This window comes from Taeniopygia guttata, chromosome 21 (assembly GCF_048771995.1).
Source record: "Taeniopygia guttata chromosome 21, bTaeGut7.mat, whole genome shotgun sequence".
NCBI classification, from domain to species: Eukaryota; Metazoa; Chordata; class Aves; order Passeriformes; family Estrildidae; genus Taeniopygia; species Taeniopygia guttata.
In genome coordinates, this window is record NC_133046.1 from 1887351 (window position 1) to 1913836 (window position 26486).

General features: G+C 46.7%; 2 protein-coding genes and 2 long non-coding RNA genes across 13 annotated transcripts in view; 2 read left to right on the plus strand and 2 right to left on the minus strand.

Annotated features, from left to right (window-relative positions):
* LOC105758753 (uncharacterized) overlaps positions 1–2123 on the minus strand; it is a 26186-nt gene extending 24063 nt beyond the window's left edge. For 2 of the 5 annotated variants that reach the window (XM_072917358.1, XM_041720416.2), the window contains exon 1: positions 1463–2122. In XM_072917358.1, coding sequence (XP_072773459.1) covers positions 1463–1649 — 187 coding nt within the window. In that variant the 5' untranslated portion in view covers positions 1650–2122. Of the gene's footprint in view, positions 1–1462 lie in introns of all 5 variants that reach the window. The other 3 variants (XM_041720417.2, XM_030289401.4, XM_030289399.4) reach the window with 3 other exon arrangements.
* On the plus strand, positions 705–6725 carry LOC116809193 (uncharacterized). Of its 2 annotated transcripts, none has more exons than XR_012051675.1 (3): positions 705–932; positions 4173–4280; positions 6313–6725. It is a non-coding gene; the product is annotated as an uncharacterized lncRNA (long non-coding RNA). The 2 variants fall into 2 exon arrangements; XR_012051674.1 differs by having other exon boundaries at positions 710–932; positions 6394–6725.
* Positions 6726–9649: 2924 nt separating this feature from the next.
* On the minus strand, positions 9650–12241 carry LOC140680412 (uncharacterized). Of its 3 annotated transcripts, none has more exons than XR_012051670.1 (2): positions 12139–12241; positions 9650–11724 (listed from the first exon to the last, which is right to left on the minus strand). It is a non-coding gene; the product is annotated as an uncharacterized lncRNA (long non-coding RNA). The 3 variants fall into 3 exon arrangements; XR_012051671.1 differs by having other exon boundaries at positions 12069–12179; XR_012051672.1 differs by having other exon boundaries at positions 12073–12167.
* Positions 12242–12313: 72 nt separating this feature from the next.
* The window catches only part of MIB2 (MIB E3 ubiquitin protein ligase 2), a 44594-nt gene continuing 30421 nt past the window's right edge, over positions 12314–26486 (plus strand). For 2 of the 3 annotated variants that reach the window (XM_030289134.4, XM_030289135.4), the window contains exons 1-3: positions 12317–12558; positions 23895–24218; positions 24350–24521. In XM_030289134.4, coding sequence (XP_030144994.4) covers positions 23972–24218; positions 24350–24521 — 419 coding nt within the window. In that variant the 5' untranslated portion in view covers positions 12317–12558; positions 23895–23971. Of the gene's footprint in view, positions 12559–23894; positions 24219–24349; positions 24522–26486 lie in introns of all 3 variants that reach the window. The other variant, XM_072917348.1, reaches the window with a different exon arrangement.

Here is a 26486-nt window from a genome sequence, read left to right on the forward strand (position 1 = left end):
TTAGATCCATTCCCAAGGCTGGTTGGGTTTTGTTTCCTGGAGAGGAACACACACACACCCCCCACACTGTGCAAACAGAACACACAGCCCTGGGCACCAGCAGCCCTGGTGGGATGCTCCATTTGCAGCTCAGAGACACCAGGAGAAGATTTAACCCTAAAAGCCTCAAATGTTGAACCACAGATCTGTACAATGCCCCAGCAAGACGGGCTGTAGGAAGAACATTCCTGGATGTGTCCACAAAGGTCATGACAGAACTCCCTGTATTTGATTTTAGCTGGGGAAGAGCTCCCATATAAACACTGTGATCTAAACTGACTTTTTAGGAGTGGGGGGAAATGGGTTAAATAATCTCTTGACCTTGAGTAGAACAATTTTTGGCCACATGGATTCATTCTGTGGGCATTCCAGGGACAGCCCGTTACACACCCGAGTGCTGCCTGCCCCGAGGGCATTCCCACCAAACCTCTCCTCCGCGGGGAGCTCAGCAAATCCCTCCAGAGACTCCAAACCCTGTGCCAGCTGCTGGAAACGTGGCCTTGGCACATCCAGCGGGGCTGGGATGATGGGCTGGAAAAGGAGATAAGAGTTCAGCGGTGGAGTAACCGCGTGTCCTCAGCCTTCCCTGCCGGCAGCTCCCCGAGGGCTAAAATCCCATTTTCCCACAGGGAGGCATTTATGTAAGGAGGACAAATGAGGGGAGAGAGGGGGAGGAGGAATCCACACGCTGTGTTTGCCTTCCGTTCTCCGGCAGCTCTTGCCAGGAGAACCAAGCGCTGAGCAACGGGATCAGAAAAGCCAGTTCTTCCTCCTCCTCATCCTCCTCCTCGTCTTCCTCCCCTTGTTTTAGGGACCTAAAAACCTGCAGCATCCATCAGCCCCAAAAAACTGGCACGACTTTTTAAATCCCGGATCAATCTCTCGAGAACGAGGTGGGTTTGTCAGCGACATCAGAAAAGCCAATTCTTCCTCCTCCTCCTCCTCTTCTTCCTCTTGTTTTAGGGAGCTAAAAACCTGCAGCATCCATCAGCCTCAAAATGCTGGCAGGACTTTTTAAATCCAGGACTTTTTTAGTGCCGGAGCAACCTCTGGAGAACGAGGATGGGTTTATCGCCTTGCAGAGGCAGCGGGCAGCAGCGGAGCGTGCCCAAACTTTGGGGAAAGATCCCTTCCCTCTCTGCTCACTCCCACTCGGGGCACAAAGAGCGAAGCAGCATCTCAGAGCCTGCCCTGCGTTTTTCCTGCCTCGCATTTGGCGTGACGGGGCTTAAAGGGAGAAGAATTGGATCCAGCTCCGACCCCCCTTTGCTAACTCAGACTCCAGGCTGCTCTAATTCCTGGCGTCCAAACAGCAGGAAAGGAAGCAGGGAAGGAACCAGCATCTTCAGAGCCAGGAGCTGAGCAGGGCCGGGAGGGAGAGAATCGGGGCAGGGTGTGCAGAGCCCCCGGAGCGGACACTCACCTTGGAGCTGTGCTGACAGCGCTTCTTGCTGCTGTTTGTATTTCTGCGCCAGCGCCTCGGCGCCCCGCACCTCCTGCCGCAAGTGGCTGTAGAGGAACACTCCGGAGGCCAGGCAGGCCAGGGTGAGCAGGCAGAAGGCGGTCTGCAGCAGCCCCTTCTGCCTCCTGGAGCACATCCCGGTGCCCATGGCGGGGATGCAGCGCTGCTAAAGCATCGGCTTCTTCTCGCCCAGCAGCCGCTTTTCCCCTCCAACCCGCGGATCCCCGCGGAAGATGCGCGGGCAGGTTCGGCTCCGCTGCCCCCGGCCCTGCGGGGGCTCCTGCCCGGCTCTACCCCTCCCTGCCCGCCGGGACATCGGGGCCCGAGCGGAGCCCGAGCATCCTCGGGGGCGGCCAGCGGGGCTCCGGGCCGAGGGCACCGAGCAGCAGCAGCAGCAGCAGCAGCAGCAGGAGGAGGAGGAGGAGGAGGAGGAGGAGGAGGAGGAGGAAAACTTTTGCTTCCCATGTGCTGCGGCGGAGATGGGGGGGCAGGAAGGGGGTACCGCCGCCTTTGGCTCATCCCACCTCCCCCGCTGGAGCAACCACCGGAAAAAATAACCCAGCGAGAGGAGGAGAAGCCCTTGGGCCCCCTCCCCGCGGCTTCCCCCGCCGGCAGATCCCGGAGGAAGCGGCGGCAGCGGGGCCGGGAGAGCGGCCAGGAACGCGGCGGTATCCGGGCTGCGGCGGCGGAGAGTCCGCCCTCGGCGGCGGGAGGGGCTGCGGGGACCGGGGGACACAGAGGGGGACCGGGGGGAACCGAGGGGACACCCGAGTCCCTAGCCCTGCCCCGCCCGGGGCAGGCACGGCCGGGAACCGGCATCCCCCGGAGCCCCTCGGCCGTGCGGTCCCTTCCCCGCTCCGGCACCTGCTGCTAACGGGAGAGGGATGAGGGACACGGGGATGGATGGACCGGGAGAGCATCCTTGCACGAGTTCTTTAAAAGCTCCTAAAAAGCTGTGGTTTCTCCTCGGGAAAATAGGAGCTGATAAAGGCAGGAGGGAGGCAGCAGGGGAAAGGTGGGAATTTGGGCTTTTTCCCAGTGGTTTGCGTTGGAAGGGACCTTAAAGCTCATCCCTGCCGTGGGTAGGGACATCTTCCACTACCCCCGGTTGCTCCAAGGCCTGGGACACTCCCAGGGATTGGGGGTTCCATGCCCTGGACATGCCCTCCATGCGGGCTCGTCTCTTCTGGCAGAGCCCAGCTGGTTTTACCCAGGTGGGTGATGCACATGGAGACCTTTAAAGGTCCCTTCCAACCCAAACCATTCCATGATTTTGTACCTCATAGGACAGACAAAGCTCCTAGAGCCTTGCCTGAGTTCTGAGCTCAGATCTCAGACCCCCAGGTTTGCAGTGAATCTTCTCTGACTGTCAGAGCTTTTATCTGAGCTCACAAGGATATTTCTTCTGGAATTCTGCCAAGTTCCCTCTTTCAGGCACCTGGGGAATAAGCAACAATCACAACACTTCTTCAGCAGCAATTCCCCTCTAAGAGTCACACGTGGTGGTTTCATAAATGTTAATCAAATGAGCTTTACAGCACTGCTGAGAATTGGTTGAGTGGCACTTGTGTCACCCCCATTTGTCATCGGGAAAAATGAGGCACAGTGTTCCTGTAAGGTTAGGATTTATCCCAAGTAATGTTTTTACGGTAGGATTTTTTTTTCCCCCTCCAAGCATTTCAAATGGATTTGGTGGATTTGTTCTGCCAGACCTTGGGTGAGGCTCAGCCTGCTGGAAATGGGGTGATTTGGCTCTGATACAGCTTCCACTAAACATTATAGGCTTTCCTTAATGAATTAACTGATTAGTGGAGCTCGTTCTGAAAAGCAGAGCAGCACTGATGGGATGTTTCATGGCAGCATTTGTCTGCCATGGATTGAGTGTGTGTAGGACCAGGGATAACCTCATTCCTATTCCCAGATATTCAGTCCTAGACACTCCACTGTTCCAGACAGATTTACTGCCCAACTGTGTCTTTACACAAATGCCCAGCCCTGGGGGTTGCTGAATGCTCCAGCACCTCTTCAGGCTGTTTGTCAGGAGCTGGAATGTCCTGTCTGCATCCTGAGCCCTGAGCAGGCAGCCTGTGGGATGAGGAGTTTCAGCCTCAATTTTGCCTCTATTCAGCACATTCTTTTTTTTTTCTTTTTTCTTTTTTTTTTTTCCCTCTCCTGCACTCATTAATTACTTCCTCATGTGCTGATTCCTGCCTGAGAAACACTGGGAGTTTTGAGGTTTGTGACAGAGAGGAGTCTGGAAAAGGTTAAAATCTGGATTAGGGAATGTTTATCTGAGAAAGATTTGATTGACAGAATGTCTGTGAGCAGGCACTTTACTTTTGTAACAAATAACTTTACTCCTGCAATAAACTCAGGTTTAGATTTAACTCCATATTTCTGCACCAGATCTAAGGCCAGTGAGAGCCAAAGGCTTTGCTTCATGTTTGTACATTACCAATATTTAAATGATTCAGAGGATTCTTCCTCATACAAATCCCCACAACATCCCACATCTCTCAAGGTCTGCACGAGTATTTTTAGGAAGACACAGAGGAGAAACCCCTGAACTAAACAAATTGACCATAGGTGACAGCTCCCTCCAAACCCAACTCAAAATGCTTTGAGGCTCGGGGATTAATCTGATCATCTCCCTTTGCTCCCTCTAATCCAGTGGGTGATCACATCTGATGACAGCTTTAAAATAATAATCTGAACAGAACAAGCAATTCCCATGGGAAAGCTCGGGGTGTATGGACTTGTAAAGAAAATGCCACTTTCTGTGAGTATTAACCATCTGTGCAAGCAGTGCAGTGCTGGAAAGCTCCAGCCTTTTAATCAGAGCTTTGGATTCCATAGCAGGATTTAATCTGCTGTGGGAGTGTTTTCAGCCAGGTTATGTAAATTCTGTCAAGAAACCAATGGATGGATGGATGGATGGATGGATGGATGGAAGGAATGTGCTGGGAGGAGGCTGCATTGTTTAGGGGTTGCAGATTTATAAATGTGCCACATTTCACACTGGACACTCACCCTAAAGCCTTTATGGGGTCTGGATCTGCCTTTTAGGGAATCCCACTCTGGGAATCCAGTGCACAAATGTGGGAGGGAATGGGGTGAGCAGGGCTGGAGGAGTTTGAGGCAGGAGTCCAGAGGCTGAGAAATGACAGGCACAAATGTTTGAAAGTGCTCAAAGTGAGCACCTTGCTGTGCATGGATTCAGAGCATGAGAGGAACCAGCACTCCTGGAGCTGGCTGCCTTTTCCCACACAGAAATTCCCAATTCATTTCCTCCAAGAGCAAAAATGCCCTAAAATGTAACCATTCCCGGGGACAGATCTCACCTCGGTGTCTCCAAGGTTAAGGGGTGGGAGAGCTGAAGCATTCCTGTCTTCCCATAACAAGAAGTGACAGCTTCTAATTAGAATTCATTAGAGGCAGCCCTGGGGAACTGATGGGACCATTTTTCAGGATGTGTTGTTGAAATTATTTTTCATCTCACGATGACATGTTGGCTCAGTGCTCTGAGTTCTCTTCCCCAATCCTACAGATGTCCTTTGAGTCATCTGTGCTGTGCCTAAAACTGAGGATTTGAGATCCCAGAACCCTCAGCAAACTCTGAGATACAGGAGAAGGAGAGTGGGGGGAGCAAAATGAGGCAGAAACATTGGATTTTCTGAGTTACAAGGTAAAACTCATCGTCTAGATGAGCATTTCATAGAAACTGGAGCACAAGGAGATCCACAATTACTGAATGTCTGGATATTTGGGCAGTTATTTGGTAGTTTAAAATATCAGCTCCCAGAGTCAAAGTATTCTGAGAGAAACTCTTTATTCTTTCAAAAAATAGTGTTTTCTTCAAGAATTTACAGTGCAAAAAACTTCAGCTCTCAGTATTCTGAGAGAAACTCTTTATTCTTTCAAAAAATAGTGTTTTCTTCAAGAATTTACAGTGCAAAAAACTTCAGCTCTCAGTATTCTGAGAGAAACTCTTTATTCTTTCAAAAAATAGTGTTTTCTCCAAGAATTTACAGTGCAAAAAACTTCCACCATGTGAATCTTAGATCCTCTGGGACAAAAACCCCAACTTTGCCTTTTAGTTCCACCTCATCTTTTATAGCTTGGACTGGGACTTTCCCTTGCTTTGAGTCCTGGACCAGTCTGTGATTTGAGTTAGTTTTTAATCAAAAAACAATAAAAGTTGGTTTCAGAGGGATGAAACCAAACAAGAAGGAGCAAGGAACATATTGTGCTTAGCAAATGCATCACAGTACACCCAGAGCCTGTGACTCCATTGCCTGTTTGCTTTTACTGCCTTTCCAAGGTTCAGACATTTTTATTAGAGCCAAGGAACATTCCAGAGTTTATTCCAGTTTATTCCAAAGGTAATAAAAATGCAGTGTGCCAGAAAACAATAGCAAACAATAGCAAAGGGATTTTTGGCTGATTTTGCTGTTTCTGCCTCTCTTGGGGTTCCAGCATCACCCCCTTTTAGGACAGACACAAAGTCTGCCTCAGCCCCACCATCCTGGGTCATCCAGGAGTTCCTCACACCATCACCAGGCAGGACTCTGGAGGTGCAGACCTCCAGAAATTACAATTCATATAATAATTATATTATTTTCCCTGCTGTGGGTGAAGTGCCATTAGTCAGCGTGTTGTTGTGGGGGGAATTTCCGGGGCAAATAAAGAACATTTTAATTGCTGTTAATCAGGCTGGAGCCTGAGCAGCTGATGGTGGGAGGAGAAGGCAGCAGCAGCGTGGAGCTGACACAGAACACTCAGCAGCAGATCTGTGCTGGTCCCTCCTCCAGGATGTTCTGCTGCTCCCTGTGGCTCCTGGGCATGGCAGAGAGATGAGAATTCCTCATGAGCTCACTCCAGTGTTTTTCCAGGGAAGCTTCATGCCTGCACAAGCATTCTGTGGGATCAGCCAGCCTCGTCACTTGGACACAGGGCTGCTTTGGCTGACTTCATGTTCTGCAGATATCCGTGACACATCAAGCTGGAAAGATCATTTCTGAGCACCTCAAGCTGGCATTTCTAACATAAGGAGTCAGCCAGGGAGATTTCAGTCTGATTTTTAACACCCCCATAAGCCAAGAGCTTCGTTCATCTCTGCTTTGTCACTGTGTGTTAACTGTAGCCATCGGCAGATTTAGGGTGAGATTTTAGACATTGCTTAATCATTGCTGGTTTTAAATAGAATAAACTTTCCTGAACCACGCATTTGGGTTCTGAAAATCCCATTCAGCATTTTCCTGCACATGGATAATGGGAACACGGTCCGAAAGGTTTTGCCAGAGAGATGTGGGGTTTGAGGTTTACATCTGAATTCAAAAGTGATGAGAGGATCTGGGAATCTTCCTAAGGTGGATTCAGCAGCTCCTTCCAGGGATCCACCTCCAGCTGGCAGGAGTGGATGTCTTTAGCAGCAAGACTTTGATAAGGAGAATAACACAAAGCCATAAAAATGGAAATCAGCTCTTGTTCTGCTAAATTAACCTGTCAAAAACTCTGCTGTGGCCAACAATCACGCTGACAATAAGCTAATTACAGAAAGATCTCTAAACACAAAAAGTATTAGATTGACTGGGTTGCTACTGCCTGTATTTTCCTGTCTGAGCAGCCCCCAAGTCTTGAGACACATTGTTGATTTTCCTCCCTGTGTGATCCCAGGGGCTGTGTGGGGAGATAAAATCTGCAGGAGTGCCTGTGACTCTCCCAGATCCCCTGGCTGGAGGCACAGCAGCCAATTCCCCTGCACAAACCCACTCCTTCCAGCCAGCTCTGCCTGCAAAGTCAACCTCAAGGAGCTCCAGCTCTGTTTCTTACATAACACTCAATAACAAACCTCGTGGGAAGCCCCCCCAGCCCCCCTTACATCATTTAGACAAGGAAAAAAACCCTTTAGGGCAAAATAATTCAAGCCCCTTTTCTGCAGATGATGCATTGATGGGTAAGTGAAGGTTTAGCCCTGCATTTAAACACCCTGAGGAGCACAGAGGTGCCTTGTGAAGGCTGATCTGGAACAGAGAATAGACAGAGCTAAAAAATAAATCAGGGATTTATTAAAAGGCTCTCAGTGGATCCACCTTGGGCAGCACAAGAGCCCAGTCAGGGCTGCACCCAAGATGAACCAAAATGGTCCCAAAAAATGGATGATTGGTCACAAAATGATCAGTTCTGCTCCATTTGCACCTTGGAGTTCATTGTCCCATTCCAGCTTTAGCCCAGGCAGTCCCATCCTGCTTGTTTTTCTCTCTCCAGCCCACGGTGTTTGTGCTCCTGGGCTGAGATTTGGATCATTTGTCCTTGGTGCCCAGCTGGAGCAGGAATTGTTTTGTCTCTGCTCTGTGCAGAGCTCAGCATCCCCTCATGGGAAGCTCAGAGCCTCACACTAAAGCAGCTCAGAATGTGAAAAATAGAAAAGCCAAAACCTGAGACATCAGCACAGAATCTGAAAAATAGAAAAGCCAAATCTGAGGGATCAACAGCACAGTACAGGGTGGGTTAGGTTCGCTTCTAAAAATTAACTCTGATTTAAGGCAGGACCTGACAAGAATTACAGCAGGAGCACTATTCATAAAATCCTGTGTGTGGGGTTGTTGTGTGCAGTTTGACTTTTAAAAATTAGCTCTGATTTAGGACAGGACCTGACAAGAATTACAGCACGAGCACTATTCATAAAATCCTGTGTGTGCATCACAGACAGGGAGGCACAAGGACCCAAATTCCCAGCAAAAAAAGCCAAATATTCATTTACAGCCACACACGCCTTGACTGGCATACATGAGTGGGTTGCTTAAATAAATAAAAGAAAAAAAAAGCAGAGAAAAAAAAAAAAAAGAGGATTGTTTTCAGGTTCAGGGCTGGGCCCAGGTTCAGGGCTGGGGTAATCCCACTGATTTCAGAATCACTTTGGGATTTTGAAGGCTCTGTTAATGCAGCAGGATGCTGCTGCTCTGCTCCCAGGCTTTTCCTTTAGCATTCTGGGGTGGTAAAAAGCCATCCCACCACACAGTGCTGAGAATTTAAAATAATAAAGAAGCCAAGATTCCTGCTGTCACCAGCAGCAGCTCATTACAGCAGCGTGGACAGGCCTCCCCTGCAGGATCCAATATGCTGTGCTCCTGCAGCACAACAAATAAATCACATTAGGGAGGGAAGGCTGAGAAGTCATCTCTGATTTTGAAACCCTCTAACCCCAAAGTCAGCAACACTGAAACACATCAAATAATTGAATGGGAATTTTCCCTTTTTTCTTTTCTTTTTCTTTTTGCTTTTTTTCCCTGAGGAAGTGGGCAGAGTGCAGGGGGAAAACTTGATGTTTAGCAGTTTATTACTAGTTTCTTTTCTCTGTTATACTCCTCCTCCACACAGCATTGGGTTTTAGGCACAGCCATCCCAGAATTCAGCCAGTTTTCCACCTGACACTCAGCACAGGCCAGAAGACTGATCCAGTTTTCCTAATTTTTCAGTGATGCTGAGCATTGGAGGCATCCTGCCCTAGATAATGTGTGGAGCAGTCACAGGAGGAAGAGGAGAGAACTCCAAATCCCCCTCAAAGAGCAGAACTGTTGGCACAGGATCAGGGTCTGTCCCTGCCTGCTCCTGCTACCCTTAATTTTTCTTTTTGCTACATTTTCCAGTTGTTTTTCAGTGCTAAAAATGGCTGGGAGGGACTAAAGAGGAATCCCTCTTGGGCTTGGATTCTATTAAGTCGTGGTTCTATTTTCTTCAGAGGAGAAACTAAAATGTGGAACCGAATTTCCTCAAAGTTAATTTCCCAGGCTGGGCACTGGAGGGATGTAGGTCACTTTGCTTTGTTCTGAGGCTGAGCTGAGCTATAAATACCATTGGTTTTTCCCTGAAAAGTGGGAGTACACTCATCCTTGCTGCTTTATCCAGGTCATTGCCTCTGAAGGTAACACCAGTGGCTCCTGCTGCCTCTTCCAGGCTCTGCTTTTAAGGAGAGGATTCTCCAAAACAATTTTTTTTTTCTGTATTAAGCATGCAAAACAGCACAGCAGGACATGCACTTGGGGGAATTATTTTATATTTTATAATTTTGTATATTTTAGAATATATACATAAATATATTTAATATATTTATAGTTTTATACAATATAATTATTTTTATGATATACAATATAATATTCTATATTCTATATTATTGTCTATTATTTATATTTATCTATTTATCTATGTATATATATTATGATCTATTATCTATGATTATTATACTATATATACACACTATTACTATATATATACTATATATATACACTATATATATACTATTATTATATTACTATATATAATATTATACAATTATATTCTATATTTATATATTATATTTTTGTATTTTTTATTTTATTTTTATATGTATTAAAATATATTTTTATATATAGATATGTATATATAGAGATAGAGAGATAGAGGGATGGAGAGATAGAGAGATAGATAGATAGATAGATAGATAGATAGATAGATAGATAGATATTTTTAAAAATATATTTTATAGAGATATTTTATACCTCTACAGATCCTGAAAACACATTTTGGGCAGCCTGTTTTCCCCTCAATCACCAATATATTTTTATCCCACCAATACATTTTGATCTCATGAAATATTCACCTTCAAAGAACATCACAAAGGCATCAAGTGGCCCAAGTTTTCCACGTGCCAGGTCTGGAAGGTGCAAAATATTAAGGAGATTTCTTTTTGGGGGAAAAAAAGGCAATTTCCCCCCCCAAAAAAAAAAAAAAAAAGAAAAAAGGATAAATCCACATAGCCTGGTGACCCTGGAGTGGCTCCACGGCTGCCAGGAGGTGCTGATGAAAGAAGCCCATGAATATTTCTATGGAACAGCGGCATCCAGTGGGCAAAGAACCATTCCTGCTGAAATCCTCGGAAAACCGGGACAGGGCCATGGAAAAACAGAGATTTGTCCCCAATATTCAGTGCTATTTTCCTTCATATCCAAGCTGTGTTTTCATTGCTGCATTTTGACCCATTGCTTTTTGGGCTGATGGTGTCTGAGAAGATAATGTTGCAAACAGCCAATTTTATTTTTAATTTCATTTTTAAAAGAGAGACTAGATTGATTTTTTTAAAAAAATTTAAACAATTAATTTTTAGTTTTGTTTTTAAAGAGAGATTAGCTTGAATTTTAATTATTTTCAGCTTTAAAATATTTAATTTTTAATTTTTAATTTTTTAAAAAGAGATTAGCTTGGAAAAACCCCCCCAACCTGACATAACTCAGAGCCTGGATGTGCAAGCTTAGAACAAGCACTGGCAAAATTAAGTCCTGAATTATCTTGGTATTTATTGAGTGAGTCCAAAACTCTATGAACGGATCTTCACAACTGGTGTTGACTGCACTGCCCTGCATTCATTTTTACATTTACATGAACATAAATTCATTTTTACATCTACATTAACATAAATCTGCCTGGCAAACATCAAGCTGAGGGAGGGAACACCAGAGCACGCTCTGAGCACATTCCAGAATATTCCCTAGCACTGACTTTTCACCCTCTGGCCAAAGGCTGATGTAAAACGCAGCCGTGTCAGGACCAAGGCAGATCAATCCCCTCATTCCATGCTCACAAATTCACATTTTTCCACTTTGTGTGTTTAGCTGGCCTGGCCAACATCACTTTTACGCAACACAGAGGACAAGGGACACCGAGTCCTGCTGTTTTTATCAAGTGGCAGTGACAAACTCATTTTTGGACAGGTCCTTTGTAGCCTGTAGCCCCAAAACTCAGGGTGACAGCTGCTGTGCCCTGCCACTGTCCCACAGATTTGCTCTCTTCAGTCTGCACAAGCCCCGGGCGATGCTGCTGCCTGATTCCTTCTTCCCTCTGCTTCGCTTCCAGGGCTGGGATGTTTTTTGTGACCTTTGTGGCAAGCACATTTCTCTCCCTCTCAGGATTTTTCATAGAGGTGCACAGAGAGAAACGAACAAAGCATGTTCTGTGAACAAAGGAATAACCCTTAAAAACAATACACTGTTGCATATTCATACATACTTCATGGTTATGCATACATTCTATTTAAAACAAGAACTCTGTTGTATGTCAACTGTTTCCTTTAATCCCCAAGGCGTCTTCGAGTCTGAGCAAGGCCTGAAGAAACTAAGCTTATTCTGATACGAGAACCATAAATTCTTCTCTGGAAGATATAGGTGTTCCTCGAAGCGATTATCTCATTCCTTAAAAAAAAACAAACCTTCACATACATAGTCTCTATTTCAACATTATGTTGTAAGATAAAACTATATTTAACACACTACTTAAGAGAATTAATGCAGCGTAACTTTCTAACATTACACATACAATATTCATTGTAACTGTACACATTGTAACATTCATTATAACATTACACATATAATATTCATTTTCGCTGTATTTGCGAAAATAAAATATACATTTTTCACACTCTCCCAGTGCCTCACCCCCTTCAAAGGGCAGAATTTCCCCCTAACACCCAACTCTTTTAACACCCAATCCCACTAAACAGAGGGGTTGTTGGACTCAGTGATCCTAAACACGCAACAAACCCACGAGCATCCCTCCCGCGGCCTGCGCGGCCGCTCCGCCCGGGCACGGCGGGCACTGCCCCGAACCTTTCCCCGCATCACGACGGGCCCGGGGCTCCCCTTGTGCTCCTCTCGGGCTCCCCGTGGTTCCCCGTGGGCTCCCCTTGGGCTCCCGGGAGTTGTAGTCGGAGCCCCGGAGCAGAACTACGGCTCCCGGCTGCCCGCGGGAGCGCAGGCGGGGCGGCCCCGGGGCCGAGCTGCGGCTGCGGCAGCGGCGCGGCGGGGACGCGGCCGGGCTCGGGGGGACACACGGACACACGGCCCTGCTCGGGGCAGGGGTGTTTTCCCACAGCCACACCGGGAGACAGCGGCCAAAGGGCGGATCGCAGCCCCCTGTGCCCGGCTTCGCCCCCGCTCCCCGCCCGCCCGGGGATGGAGGAGGGACGGCGGCGAGCGCGGCGCTGGGCTCGTGGCTCCGGGGATCCTCGGCTCTGCCTCGGCGCTGAGGTACGTGCCTGGCTTCTCCCCGCTGGGAGTGTTCCCCTCGGGATGGGACAGCTGGGGGGGTTCTGGCCTTTTACCGGGATGGTTCTGGCCCCTTTAGCCGGGATTGGGGTCGCTTTAGCCGGCGTGGTGCTGATCCTTCAGCCGCGGTGGCTCTGGCCCCTTTAGCCGGGATTGAGGCCCATATAGCGGGGTGGTTCTGGCACCTTTAGCCCGGGTGGTTCTGGCACCTTTAGCCCGGGTGGTTCTGGCACCTTTAGCCCGGGTGTTCTGGCCCCTCTAGCCAGGATTGAGGCTGCTTTGGCCCGGGTGGTTCTGGCACATTTAGCCCGGGTGTTCTGGCCCCTCTAGCCGGGATTGAGGCCCCTATACCAGGGTGGTTTTGGCCCCTTCAGCCCGGGTAGTTCTGGCAGCTTTAGCCGGGATTGAGGCCCCTATACCAGGGTGGTTTTGGCCCCTTTAGCCCGGGATTGAGGCCATTTTACCGGGGTGGTTCTGGCCCTTTCAGCCTGGGTGGTTCTGGCACCTTTAGCAGAGCTGGTTCCATCACCTTTCGCCAGGATTGAGGCCCCTTTAGCCGAGGTGGTTCCGGCCCCTTTATCCCGGGTGGTTCTGGCAGCTTTAGCCGGGATTGAGACCCCTTCAGCCAGGGTGGTTCTGGCAGCTTTAGCCGGGCTGGTTCCATCACCTTTAGCCGGGATTGAGGCTGCTTTAGCCCGGGTGGTTCTGGCCGCTTTAGCCCGGGTGGTTCTGGCCGCTTTGGCCCGGGTGGTTCCGGCCCCTTTGGCTTGGGTGGTTCTGTCACCTTTAGCCAGGATTGAGGCTGCTTTAGCCTGGGTGGTTCCGGCCCCTTTGGCCCGGGTGGTTCCGGCCCCTTTAGCGCGGGTGGTTCTGGCTGCTTTAGCCCAGGTAGTTCCATCACCTTTAGCCAGGATTGAGGCCGCTTTAGCCCGGGTGGTTCTGGCACCTTTAGCCAGGATTGAGGCTGCTTTTGCCCGGGTGGTTCTGGCACCTTTAGCCGGGATTGAGGCTGCTTTAGCCCGGGTAGTTCTGGCCCCTTTGGCCCGGGTGGTTCTGGCACCTTTAGCCGGGATTGAGGCCGCTTTAGCCCAGGTAGTTCCATCACTTTTAGCCGGGATTGAGGCCGCTTCAGCCTGGGTGGTTCTGGCCCCTTTAGCCCGGGTGGTTCTGGCCCCTTTGGCCCGGGTGGTTCTGGCACCTTTAGCTGGGATTGAGGCCACTTTAACCCAGGTAGTTCCATCACCTTTAGCCGGGATTGAGGCTGCTTTAGCCCGGGTGGTTCCGGCCCCTTTGGCCCGGGTGGTTCTGGCCCCTTTGGCCCGGGTGGTTCTGGCCCCTTTAGCCGGGATTGAGGCCGCACCCGGCGCTGCTGCTGCTCCAGCTCCGCTGGTGCTTTCCCGGCCACCCTGGAGGTGTGAGCAGCCGAGCTGCTGTTCCCTGTCCTGTTCCCCGACAGGTACTGCAGGTAAGGCCGGGCTGCCTGAGCTCCTGCCAGGAATTTCGTTTTCCCTGGAGCGTGTGAGGAAGGAAGCTCGAAGCTGAGGCACATGTGGCTTTTTCTCTGCCGTGTTTCTGGATTTCCAGACTGCCTGAATGGAGGCAGAAAGGGCCAGACTAAATGCAGAATAAACCCAGAGAAGTTGGTGCAGCTGTGCTGGAGTCAGTGAAGGTGTTTGCTGTCATTTCACTGCCCGTGCTCTGCTGCAGAATTACTTTCTGAATGTCACAAATTCTGATTTCTACCTCATTGAGAAGCAAGTGAGCCCTGGCTCACCTTCATGGAGGTCACTTGAGCTTGGCTTTACTGCTGAACCTTCTCTCTTTTTGGCTAAGAGCCTCATGACATCCTCTGCACTTCTCTGTTGCTATAGGAGGAGTTAGTTTGGCTCAAATGAGATACCATTTTTATTTCTCCTCTGTTTAGAAATTCCCTGGTTTCCTGAAACTGCTTGCTGTGAAGAATGATGCAGTTGTTCATCTGGACCTTCCTCCATGCTTGATTACCTGTTGAATTTTTCATTCATGGTTTCAGGATCTGGAGGAGTGAATTGTCAAGGGATGCAGCTCCTGTAAATAAACCACATCCCACATTTTTATGGTGGGAATGATGCTGTGTGACAAGTAGATAATGGAGATGAGAAAGGGGAAGCTTCCACAGCCTTGGAGGAGCTGCAGAGGTTCTTGCTCTGTTTTGAGCTTTGCTTTCTGCTCTGAGTTGTAGGTGTCTAGGTTTGTGTCTGGAGCAGGTGACATTTTTTGGGCACATGGTGGTTCCTTTAGTAAGTTCTTTTTTAACTTACAGGGCAATATTTGGGTATCAGGTATCTCTCTGTAGTCTCAGCTCTACCACTGCTGTATCCTTAGTACCTTACACCTGTTTTTCAGATGATTTAATTCTGTGGTGGAAGGGCAGGAGTTCCTTTAGGCTGCCTGCAGCATTATTAACAAACTGTCATTTAACAGCATCACTACAGGCTCTGTTTTATTGAAGAGTTATTTCCTTTTTAGGCTTCACAAAGGTGAATGTGTTTCCTATGCTTTCCTCTTTGCACAGCACAGCTCTGTGAGTCACTGCCATGAGAAGGATCTTCGTATTTGTGTGATACTTGGCTCAGCACAATTCTCTGCTTATTCTGATTTTGCTGTACAGCATCATATGTTTTGACATTTATTTTGAGTGCATGTTTGGAGCTCTGTGCCTGCGAAAATCCTGTGCCAAATCCGTGTATGAAGAATCTGTTATTCTCCTGCTTTGGTCTGCAATGGGCACTGCTGGGATTGTTTGGAAGAACTGGGATGCCTTTTCCACTAAAACTTTGTCAAATGTCTGGGAAACTGCAAAAAAACTGTGGGAGTACTGTAAGTGTGGTGGTTGCAGTTGTCTCCTTCCCTTTTTCTTGGGAAGAGGGATGTCCATGGCTTTTTCAGCTGCCTTGATGTGGAAGTGGGTGGCTCCAGCAGCACAGAATGCTCAGAGCTGTGGCTGCTGCCTCAGAAACGAGCTCATCTCCTGCCTGGTGTTGGTACAGGTTTGATTTTGCTGCTCACAGAGGCTGGTCCTGGTGGTTTCTCTGGAGTTGAAGGCTTTCTCCAGCCTAGTTCAGCTCTCTGAGGTTGTGTTGTCCCTGCCTGTTCCCATCAAATCTGTTTGCTTTGCTCTTCATCTCTGCTCCAGGAGTGCTGCTGGGCTCAGGCAGGATTCGGGGCTGTGCCACTCACAGCAGCTCTGATCCTGCCCTTTCCCTTCAGTTGCTGTTTTCTAGGGGTAGATTGGAGAGTCCTCTTTGAGTTCTGGTTGTTTTTCAGGAATTCTAATTCATGGCTTGTCAAGGGTGTTTTTGGAGTGGCCAGAATTGGAATGCAGTGCTCTCTCACCTTTCCATACACTCTCCCTGGAAGCTCTGATGGGAGAGAGATCATTAAATTCTCCTTAAACAAAGAGAAAGTGGAGTCTGTTGTTTCTTGGGAGACTTGCAGAATTTGAATAATTCTTTTCCCTCTGTGGTAGTGTTTGAAATTTCCAGGAACACAGAAAAAGTCTGCGGATTATGGAATCAGTGTAGTTCCACTGATGTGCTGGCAGGATATTCTGTTGATTGATCTTAGACCTTGAGGCACATTCCCTGATGAAATCCCAAGGGAATTAGGGATGCATGCTGGATCAGGGGTTGAAACCTCCTTTTCCTGTGACCAGGCTGTGGAGAGCAGAACTTGGAGCTGGGATGTGTGAGCTTTGTTCCTGGCTCTGCCACCATCCCACGTGTACCTCAGGCTCCATTTCCCATCCCAGGTGCTTTTGGATCCTCCAGAGCCCCCAAAGAAAACATCTGGACTTGTAAAATGCACAGACTGGAGTGAACTGATGGACGTGCTGCTCCTCAAGCCTTGGCTGAGTAAGGAAGGCAAGAGCTCCTCCTCGCTTTGTTCTGCTCCCACACGCCTGCCTGGCCAAAGGCGTGTCAGGAGAGATTAGACTTAAACCTTTTGATCTGAGCTTTTTTCTGACTTCTGTGCTTTCAGAGCATAGAAAGGGCAAGTTGCAGGCTGAAAGCAGGCAGGAGTGCAGTGCTGACCGTTCTGGGAGCCTGAAGGGGAATCTCAAGTTGGTAGGATGAGCTATCAAGGCTCATCAGGGATCCAGCAGGTTTTATGCTCCAGCTCCCTCATGCCAGGCTGAAGGAGCTGCTTTTCTTTTGGGACAATTAGAGGAGGAGGAAAATTTGTGTTCTTAACTCAGAGGATTTGTAAATCACTTTGTACCACCAGTGCTGAGGGTCCCAGAGTCTAAATACCTGTGAGCCACAGCTCTGTTTCCTCAGCCCCACTACTCAACCACCTCTCAGGACATCAACCGTCTCTTAATTCTCTTAATTTTTCACTCCTGCAATAAATCAGCATTTTGATTTTTGAATAACTTTTGGGGACCCTTACTGACATTATGGACAGGCAAGGCAATCATGTCATTCGACTGGGGTTTTATGAACTTTTAAATGCTAGAACTCAGCTTTTAGTGGTAAATAGGAGTTGATAGCTGATGTGAGAGAGACGCAGACCTGAGCTTTACCAGGGCTCCACACCATCAGCTCTGGGCCAGATGGTCTTGCCTCTGAGAAATATATTAGAGCAATGTCAAGGAAGAGCACAGCTGAAATCCACTGCCAAGACAGATTTCTCACTGCTGGAATATGTTTCTGTCTGATCCTCTATTTCTAGATGATTGAAAATAGTTCTGGAAGGGATTTTGCTGAGGCCACCTAGTCCATCCTTTTCCACAAGGCATGCTAAAGTACACTGAAACCCTTCCTGATGGATCTGTTAAGCTTGTTCTTAGAGCAGTGGAGATTTTCCAGCTGCCTTGGGTGGGTTGTATTTGACTTTATTAAAGGTTTTTGTTTTGTTTTTTAATATTGTGGCTTTTGTCACTGTTCTGGGCACAGAAAAAAGGGATGCAGGTGGTTGATTGTTGACTTCTTAGTGCCAAAGGCCAGAAAAGTGATGGTGATTCCTGGCAGGAAATGGAGAAGAGTCACTCAATGCAATAATATTGAGGTTTTGTTTATTTTCCCCAGAGATCTTCCACGGAAAAATTTAAATACCATTCTCCCATTTTTTACTATGCAAAGACCTTCATTCAAACTTAGCAAATAGTTGCTTTTTTTTTCCTTGAACATTACCTAGTGGTTGTGTGTGTGGGCAGGGAGTATTTGTTGTTATTGTAAAGCAATGGGAGTTTAACTCTGAGATCTGCTATTGAGGAAAAAGTGGATTCTCATCAGCTGCTGAGCTTTTTCAAGGCTCTAGGCTCAAATCTGCAAACTGTCAGCTCCAATTAAAGCAAATGGCTGGAGCTGTTTTTTCTCCCTCCTGGAAAGAACACAGTTCATCAGAAGCCAGAAGGAAATTTCATCGGGCTCATGAGCAATTATCTCATGGGATGGAATAAGAGAGATCCACGAGGTGCCCAGTGTGAACTTGTAATCACTTTTAATTCTCCACTGGGCACACGAGCACTGATCTCAGCAATTTGAAGCCTGAAGTTTTCCTGTGGAGTAGGAGCTGGTAGAGGGAACTTGTGCTTTTGTAGGGTTTGATTGATGCTGATGTAGAAATGTTGATTTTGAGCTGGCAGGAGATATTCCATTTTTCTGTGTGGGGTGGGTTAACCCTGGCAGGCAGCTCCAGTGGGACAGGGAACAGGGCTGGAAAGGTGAAATTAAGGAATTCCTCAGGTGCAAGGATTTCTTGGGGAGGCAGAGAGACTCCAAACATTCCCCTTTCCTATTTCTTCCCCCATTTTCTTTTTTTGCTGAGCACCTGTGGTCACTTGGGCTGCTTCATCCCAAATTCCTGTGCATCTTCAGTGGGAAAACCAGAAGAGGCTTGGATTGTTCAGCCCCAGCTCAAAGCCCCCAGTGCTGTCAGCACTGCTTTGGTCACAAAATCAGAGCAGAGAAGGAAATGAAGGGAATCCCAGCCAAACCCAGTGCCCTGTGGTGTGCCACAGCTTCTGGTGTGCCAGCTGGTTATTTGTGGTTCATGGTGCTGTTTCCTAAAGGTGCTGTTTGCATTTCAGTGTTTTAAAGCAAATATTGACCATTGTGCAATCCAAGTTCATTTCGTGGTTTAGTCCTGCAGTTATCAGGGGGCTGATTAATGAAAAACACTTTGCTGTGCCTTTGCTCCTGGGTGATCACTGCCACTTTCTGTTTAATTAATTTTGTTACTCACTGCTCACAAAAAGCCCTTTTTGGTCCACAGCTCTCAGTGAGGCAAAGCCAGTTTGGATTTTGTTCAGATCAGTGTTACGTTTTTGGAGCAGGTTCACTTTTCCGTGCCTGTGGTCATCACGGGGTGGGGGTGAAATTTGAGTTAAATTGAAGGTTCCAGGCCAGCTCAGTGCAGGTTTTGTGTCCACTGCAGCTTTTGGCTCCTGCCATACTCACACACAACGAACCCAAAATTTACGATGTGTGACTTCTCTCTAACTTCTTCCACCTTCAGGTGGAAGGTCATTTATTTAGGTAATTTATTCTGAGGTTGATGTCCATTTTTTAGGAAACCTGAATGCTGGAATGAAGAGTTTGCACATAAATTTGCTGGTGCTTCCTTTACACCTACATTCTTTAACAAGGTGAAGGACTAGATGGAAAAACAGAGTGAAAACCACTCAAATATTGCTGAAAGGGAAAGAAACAACTCAGTGTCAGAACACAACCAGTGTAAAATGAAATGGAGAATTCAGTTTGGGCAAAACTGATCAATGGGCTGGCATTTGTAAAGGCCAAGTGTTGATTGCAGAGATAAAATGCTCGGTGGGGACTGAGACTGGCTGGTTATTTTTAGCATTTCCTCCCTTGTGTTTCAGGATGTGCCTGTGCCTGCTCTCATGCTGGAATGACAAGATATTAATCCCTGAGCAAAGGCCTATTAATCACCTGCTTTATTCTGTTTATGTAATGCAGTTAAATATATTCTGGGAGCACGTGAGGTTTGGGCCCTGGAAATGATTTCACCTCCCAGTGGCAGCTGCCCCACATCTGATTTTTTTTTTTTTTTATTTCATCTCAAACTGATTTTATCAGTAAAATTCCTTCATTTCTCTGCTGTTGGTATTTAAGCCACAAAAGCAGCATCTGCTCCTCTCTGCCTCCCTCCCCTGTGCTGGTGATGGCATTTTGCAAAATTTTAGATGAAACAAAATTCCTGTCTGCACTAGGAGAAAGGAAGAAAAGTGTCATTGAGGCCTTGTGGCTTTGCAGGGGAATCTCATGGAATTCCAGACTGCTTTGGTTTGGAAGGGGCATTTAAACCCATCCTCTTTGCACTACCCCAGTTCCTCCAAGGCCTTGGACATTTCCAGGGATGGGGCAGCCACAGCTTCCCTGCTGCAAGGCACTGTCCAAGTGATGGTGGGTCAAAAATATTAATTTTCTGTGTGTTTTGCTGGTTTTCTGCTCTGTTTTCATCTAACAGTAACTATATTTGTGTGAATTTCAGGATTTTGGCATGAATGCTAATCTTAGTAATAAACTTAGCAGCTGAAAGCCTTGAGCAGAGGTATTTGATCCTGGTTGTGTTATTAAAGAGCACAAAAGTATTTATTTCTGGCTTGCAGGTAAGGATCAATATTTGATGGAGCGTTGAGCTGTGAAATTTGTGTCAGGAAAGGGGAAAAACCCTGCTGAGCCTTATTTCTGTAGGGAAATGCTCACAGGAGTAGTGGAGAAAGGGCTAAAACCCAGCAGGTTTTAATTCAATGAGCTGGCTTAATTCAGCCAGTGCACCAAAATTATTTTGATATTCTTGATGTGAAGATATGCAAAATTAAATCTTGAAGCTTTACAGTGGTGGTAGCTGATCAATCTACATTTCTAATGGCTTGATGAGACTTTATTTAATGGCACTGGAAGAGTCAAAGAGAATGAAAAGGGTAAGAAATGGACAGTGGTGTTATTTTCAAAATGTAATGCTGGCTGATTTGGGGAGTGATCACTTGGGGAAGTTGGGAATTTTGGAGAAGTGTGTGATTTGCAGTTGCCTGAGGAAGTATCTCCTGCATGGGCAAATCTCTGTAAAATGGAGCAGTTCACCTCAAGGCAATTCAAACTGCAAAATATGTGTGGGAAGAAAAAAAAGCTTTTTTCTTTTTTTTTTTTTTCTTTTAAACACATCCTCTGTTTACCATGCTGTTCAAATAATGTGATCACCAGGTTCCAGGCACTGATTTTTGTCAGCTGCTTACAGAACTGGGTTCTGTTTGCTGTGGGGCCACACCAGCAGCAACCTTTGCCTCCCATGAGGTGGAAATTGGGCTGAAATATTTGAATATTGGCAGAAAGTTGCCACAATTATTGGAGCTAAAATTTTGTGAGCTGAAAGCTGGAGTATTTCCCTGTTTTCCAGTTAAGTTTTAGTGGGATTTCCTAAAACTGAGAGATTACATCTAGGCTGTGTCAGAGCAGGCAAGGTCAGAATGTTAGAGGAGGATTCAGAAATTTGCTCTTCTTATAATGGATTATTCCTTCATGGTTCCTTGAAATTCCCATGGGAAACTGATGTTTTCTCTCTGATTCATTTCTGGCAGCTCTACCAGGAATAATTACAGCCCAGGCAGCATCAAGGGAGGAGTATTTGCTTCAGTGAGTGAAACATTTCCACTTAGGAGGTCAATAATGCTGCTCTGGCAAGGCTCAGACCACAGGAGCGCCGTAATTCATCTCCTGAAGGTTTTGAATAAACCTTTCCTCCTGTTCTGCATCTCCCCTGAGGAGGAGATGGGAGTGCAGCATGCACTTGGTGCCTTCTTGTGTGGAAAATGGAATATTCACCTTAGGACGGCATCCTCAGATCAGCCAGCCAGGTGGAGAGGTGTTGGATTAAGCCCTTTTCTGACCCAGAGATGGGGCAGCTGAGAGGTGTTTGAAAAACTTTTATTCTATTTTCAGTCTCATGTGAAGGGTGAGACAATACAGATGTTATAATTCACAACAATCAGAAGCCAACTATTTCCTAATTATAAATGTTTCTTGGCCTGTCAGCTTTAGCCACACCATGCTGTGAATGCCTTAAAGTTAATAATCTAAAATTACCCCTCGTGGCTCCTACTCCAATGCATCTTTCACAGTTCCATTTCTCCAAAATTCCCAGTCTTATTTGCAAGGCCATCCTTTCAAACTTATTTCTGGTTCCATTTCTCCCTCAGCAATATCTGTCCTATCCCATGGCATTTCTAAATCAGCATTTCTTATCTCAGGGTTTGCACACAGATGTGTGAGCCTTCTGTCAGGCTTGGAGAATTCCCTACAAATCCATTTCCCACAGGGAGAGATTATCCTCCTTTATGCTGGAGGGTTTTATGGGTTTGTGGGACAGCCTGGAATGTTCTTTCATCAATAATTGCAGGAGCTGGCATTGCTTTCTTTGGAATACTGAGAGTTCTAAGCCTGTGGTGGTTCATTCATTCCTGGGAAGTGACCCTTTATCCCCATCCAGTACCCTGTGGAATTTGTTGCTTCCTTCCCTAAGCATGAAATTCCTTTTCCCACTGTTGGTACCCACCCCCGGTTCCCTTGGATGAAACAGGAAAGGGTGGTGGGGTGGTTCTTTTTAGGGAAAAGCCCTGTCACAATAATTGAATTGTGCTTTATTTTGCATTGTTGGATGTTCCCATTTGTTTTCTCTGCTTGACTGGTTCATAGCAGCCTTAAAAAAAAAGCAGTTCTGCCTCTTAGTTGAAGCAATAAATATTCCATTTTATTCATCTCTGATCTGGAGGAAGAGGGAAAATCTCACGAACAAGGATATTCTTTGATAATTCTTTGATAATTCCTGCTCTCATCAAGACAGTAAACACCGATGCACCTCCAGCTCAGCAGTGTTACATCACCCCCACAAAAGCAAACAAAAGAGTCCCCCAGGGCAAGTTTTAGTGCTGATGAGAAGGTTGGATGATGTGAAGTGCACAAGGACAGCTGGCTTTGATGCTGTTCTGCTGTGCCAGGTGTCTGGATGTCACAGCAGTGGGGAGAGGGAGAGGCTGAAGCTGCAGAGATGCTGAAGCTGAGCAGAGATCAGGCTCACGCTGCACGCTGGAAACGTGGTTTTGCATCAACCCACTCCTCCATGCGTTCAAAAGGGGATGTTTGGCTGGAGGATGGGTTTATTTTTAGGGTTTGGTGGTTGCAGATGTTTTTCTTGCTGGGTGGGAGCGTTCACAGCACATCCCAGGGCCCAGAGCTGCTCCTGCTGCTGGGGCTGAGCACATCCCCTCAGCTGGAGCAGCTCCCCACCCTCTGTGTCGTGGCACTTTGTGCCAGCTGCATTTTTCATCCCTTGGCATCCTCTTGGGCCTTTTTATTGAATATTTGAAAAAATCTGGGTGTTAAGGGTAGCTCAGGAGGGAGAGGGAGACCCAGGGATGCCCAAGGATGCTACAGGAGATTTTTTTCCAGGCTCTGCATATTGAAAGCCACATTCCTCTTGTCTGTCTTGTGCTGGTAAAGAGGGAAACAAGGATTTGAGAATCTGTTTGATTTAAGAATCTGATTTAATTCAGAGCTGAGGATGTGCTGCATCTGTGTGGTGTTCACCTCATGTACCCATTGTCATGGCAACAGCTGGGAGGGCTGTCCCTGTCTCACTGATCCCAGCACTAAATCTGCTGGGTTTATTGCAGGTGGAGCACCAGCCCTGCCCTGTTCCTGCTGTAGCTCATGGAAAAATAACAGGAAAAGACTGAAATTAGTCTGACATTGGCCATGTTTGAAAAACTGCCCTTACTTGGGGAAAACAGGCAAACACTTCTTTTGGGTTTTAAAACTTCCTGTATCCTCAAATGAAAACCAAAACTGACTTGAAGGGCAAGTGAAACTCAACAGTGCTGTACTAACATGAGATGCATGTGAGACTTCCTGAAAGATGGGCTGAGATTCACTTTTATTGCTAAAATCCTGCTGCTGGTGTTTTCTTGGTAATTTCTTTCAATTTTCTTTACTCTGCTGCTGTTGTGTCTCTGGGCTTATTCTTGAGTTTGGAATCAAGGGCTGGTACTGGAATTTTGTAGACTCTTAGCCCCGTTCTCTTCCCTCATGCACAACTCTCTGGAAGGAGTTTTTGGATATTATTGCAGATGCTGGTGAGCCTTGGAAGCCTGGTTAGTTTTTATATCACCCCCATCAGTGCTTAAGCTGTGAGAATCCCAGTTGGGAATAAAACAGATTTATCTCCTCATCAGGTCAGGCTTTTTCTTGCAGATCATTTTGAGGGGGGGAAATGTGAAGTGTGCAGTGGCACCACCTAAATTCCTGTTGTATTTCCAGGTGTGCTGACCATGCTGCTGCTGATCGTCTCCGAGAGCTCTGTGGAGGAGCAGTTTTAGGGTTTGCTCTGCAGATCCATGGAGCCGGACCCCCATGCCAGCATGCAGGTCGGGATGAGGGTAGTCCGTGGCGTGGACTGGAAGTGGGGCAGCCAGGACAGCGGCGAGGGCAACGTGGGCACCGTGGTGGAGATCGGCCGCACGGGCAGCCCCACCACGCCCGACAAGACCGTGGTGGTGCAGTGGGATCAGGGCAACAGAACCAACTACCGCACGGGCTTCCAGGGAGCCTACGACCTGCTGCTCTATGACAACGCCCAGATCGGTGAGCACAGTGGGCACAGCCTCTGGCACGGCCACCTCCTGCCCCACGGCACTCCTGCTGGAAGGGTGCTTCTAAAAACTCGATTTTCTCTGGAATTTCTGTGCATCTCCCATTCCCTTTTGCTCCCCCAGGTGTCCGTCACCCCAACATCATCTGTGACTGCTGCAAGAAGCACGGGATCCGAGGCATGAGGTGGAAATGCAAAATGTGCTTTGACTACGACCTGTGCACCCAGTGCTACATGAACAACAAGCACGACCTGTCCCACTCCTTCGAGCGCTACGAGACCGCTCACTCCCAGCCGTGAGTCCTCCTCATCCTCCTCATCCTCCTCATCCTCAGCACATTTCTGGGGTTACTCCCATCCTGGGGCTCTCCAAAAACCTGCTGGGAGCACCCCAGGGGGTGCAGAATAACCCTGCAGAATTTAACTTCTGTATCTGTATGATTTATATGGAATTTAATGTGAATATATTGGGTGGTGCTCGTTTTTTTTCTGGGTTTTCTTTTGGGTTTTATGACCAAAAGGTTTGTTTTATAATTCTGATTTATGGGGCTCAGTTCCATCCTAGGGCTCTCCAAAACCTGCTGAGTGCATCCCAAGTGTGTGCAAAGTAACCCAGTAGAGTCTAACTTCTGTATCTGTGTGACTTATAAAGAATTTAGTGTAAATATATCAGGCAGTGCTCAATTTTTGCTGATTAGTTTTAAAAGGTTTGTTCTATAGAAGAATTCTGATTTATGGGGCTCAGTTCCATCCTAAGGTTCTCCAAAACCTGCTGGGTGCACCCCAGGGGTGTGCAGAATAACCCAGTAGAATTTAACTTCTGTATCTGTGTGATTTATATGGAATTTAATGTGAATATATGGGGCAGTGCTCGGGTTTTTTTCTGGGTTTTCTGGGTTTTCTTTTGGGTTTTATGACCAAAAAGTTTTTTTCTATAGAATAATTCTGATTATGGGGTTCAATTCCATCTTAAGGTTCTCTAAAACCTATTGAGTGCACCCCAAGTTTGTTCAAAATAACCCAGCAGTAATTTAGAACCTAACTAGTATATATCTGTGTGATTTTTAAAGAATTTAATGTAAATATATCATGCAATACTCAAGTTTTGCTGATTGGCTTTTAAAAGGTTTTTTTCCACAGAATAATGTCAGGTTTGGTTAGGTTTTCTGAAGCTGCTTGAGAAAAAAGGCAGCAAACAGAAATCTGCAGAGTGTTTTTCTAAGGTGACAAAAGGATGATTTCTGCTCTGGTTTTTCTCTTCCTCAGCTCCCCCACAATTCAATAATTTCTCAGACTTGCTTTGTTATTTGCTATTCTCAGGCCACAGGGATCTTGCACTCCCAAATTGTTGATTTATTCTGGGGGTCTATTCACTGAAGAGCAGCACTTTCTCACTTACTCCTGCTCTGCATATTAATTTTTTTGGTGGTGATTGCTGCACTGATGCCTGTGGAACAGCATCTGTAATTTCATGCTCCTCCAAAACATGGGAAATCTGTTCTTCTGTCCTGAGGAAGAATTCAAAAATAGTCTCACCAATACTTTTATTTGCATTTCCTAAAGCGGGCATGAAGATGAATCATGTAAAATCCTCTTGCCTTCAGGAGAAGGAATAAGAAATCAGTTTTATCTCTGTCATTGATTTTCTTTATTTTTTTCCTTTTTTTTTTTGCCTGCCTTTGAAACTATCAGTGTGCCTTGCATCCATCTGTGGAATGAGAAGTGTAATTTCTGTGCTCAAGGCAGTGCTGTGGGATTTGCAGCTGCTTTTCCTGCCATGTGGGAAGCTCTGCCTGGAGCTGATTTTGCCAGGCTGGTGCCAGCCTTGGTTGAGCCAGAATTCCTGGCAGAGGAAGGATTTTGCTGGCCGGAGAATCTCCCCTCTGAGCTCTGAGATTTGTATTTATCCACCAGATAACTGTTTCTGGAGCTTAATATGTTAAATTTCTGAGTGTTAATACGAGAAGCCAGCCAGATCCTACTGTGAAATGAGCTTCACAATTTGGTGTATCTATAAAAATACACATCTCTGTAAAAATAGACATGAGGGGTTTTTTGCTCTTTCTATTAATAACAGAGTTATCTCCAAGTTAGTTACTCAGGGATGCCTGCTTTTGTCTTTTATTTGAGCTTTAAGGTACATCATTTTACTCACATTGAAATTAAAAATAAAAAAGGCACTGCTGCAGAGTAATTGTTGGATTAAATCCTTTTCTGACTCAGAGATGGGGCAGCTGAGAGGTGTTTGAAAAACTTTTGTT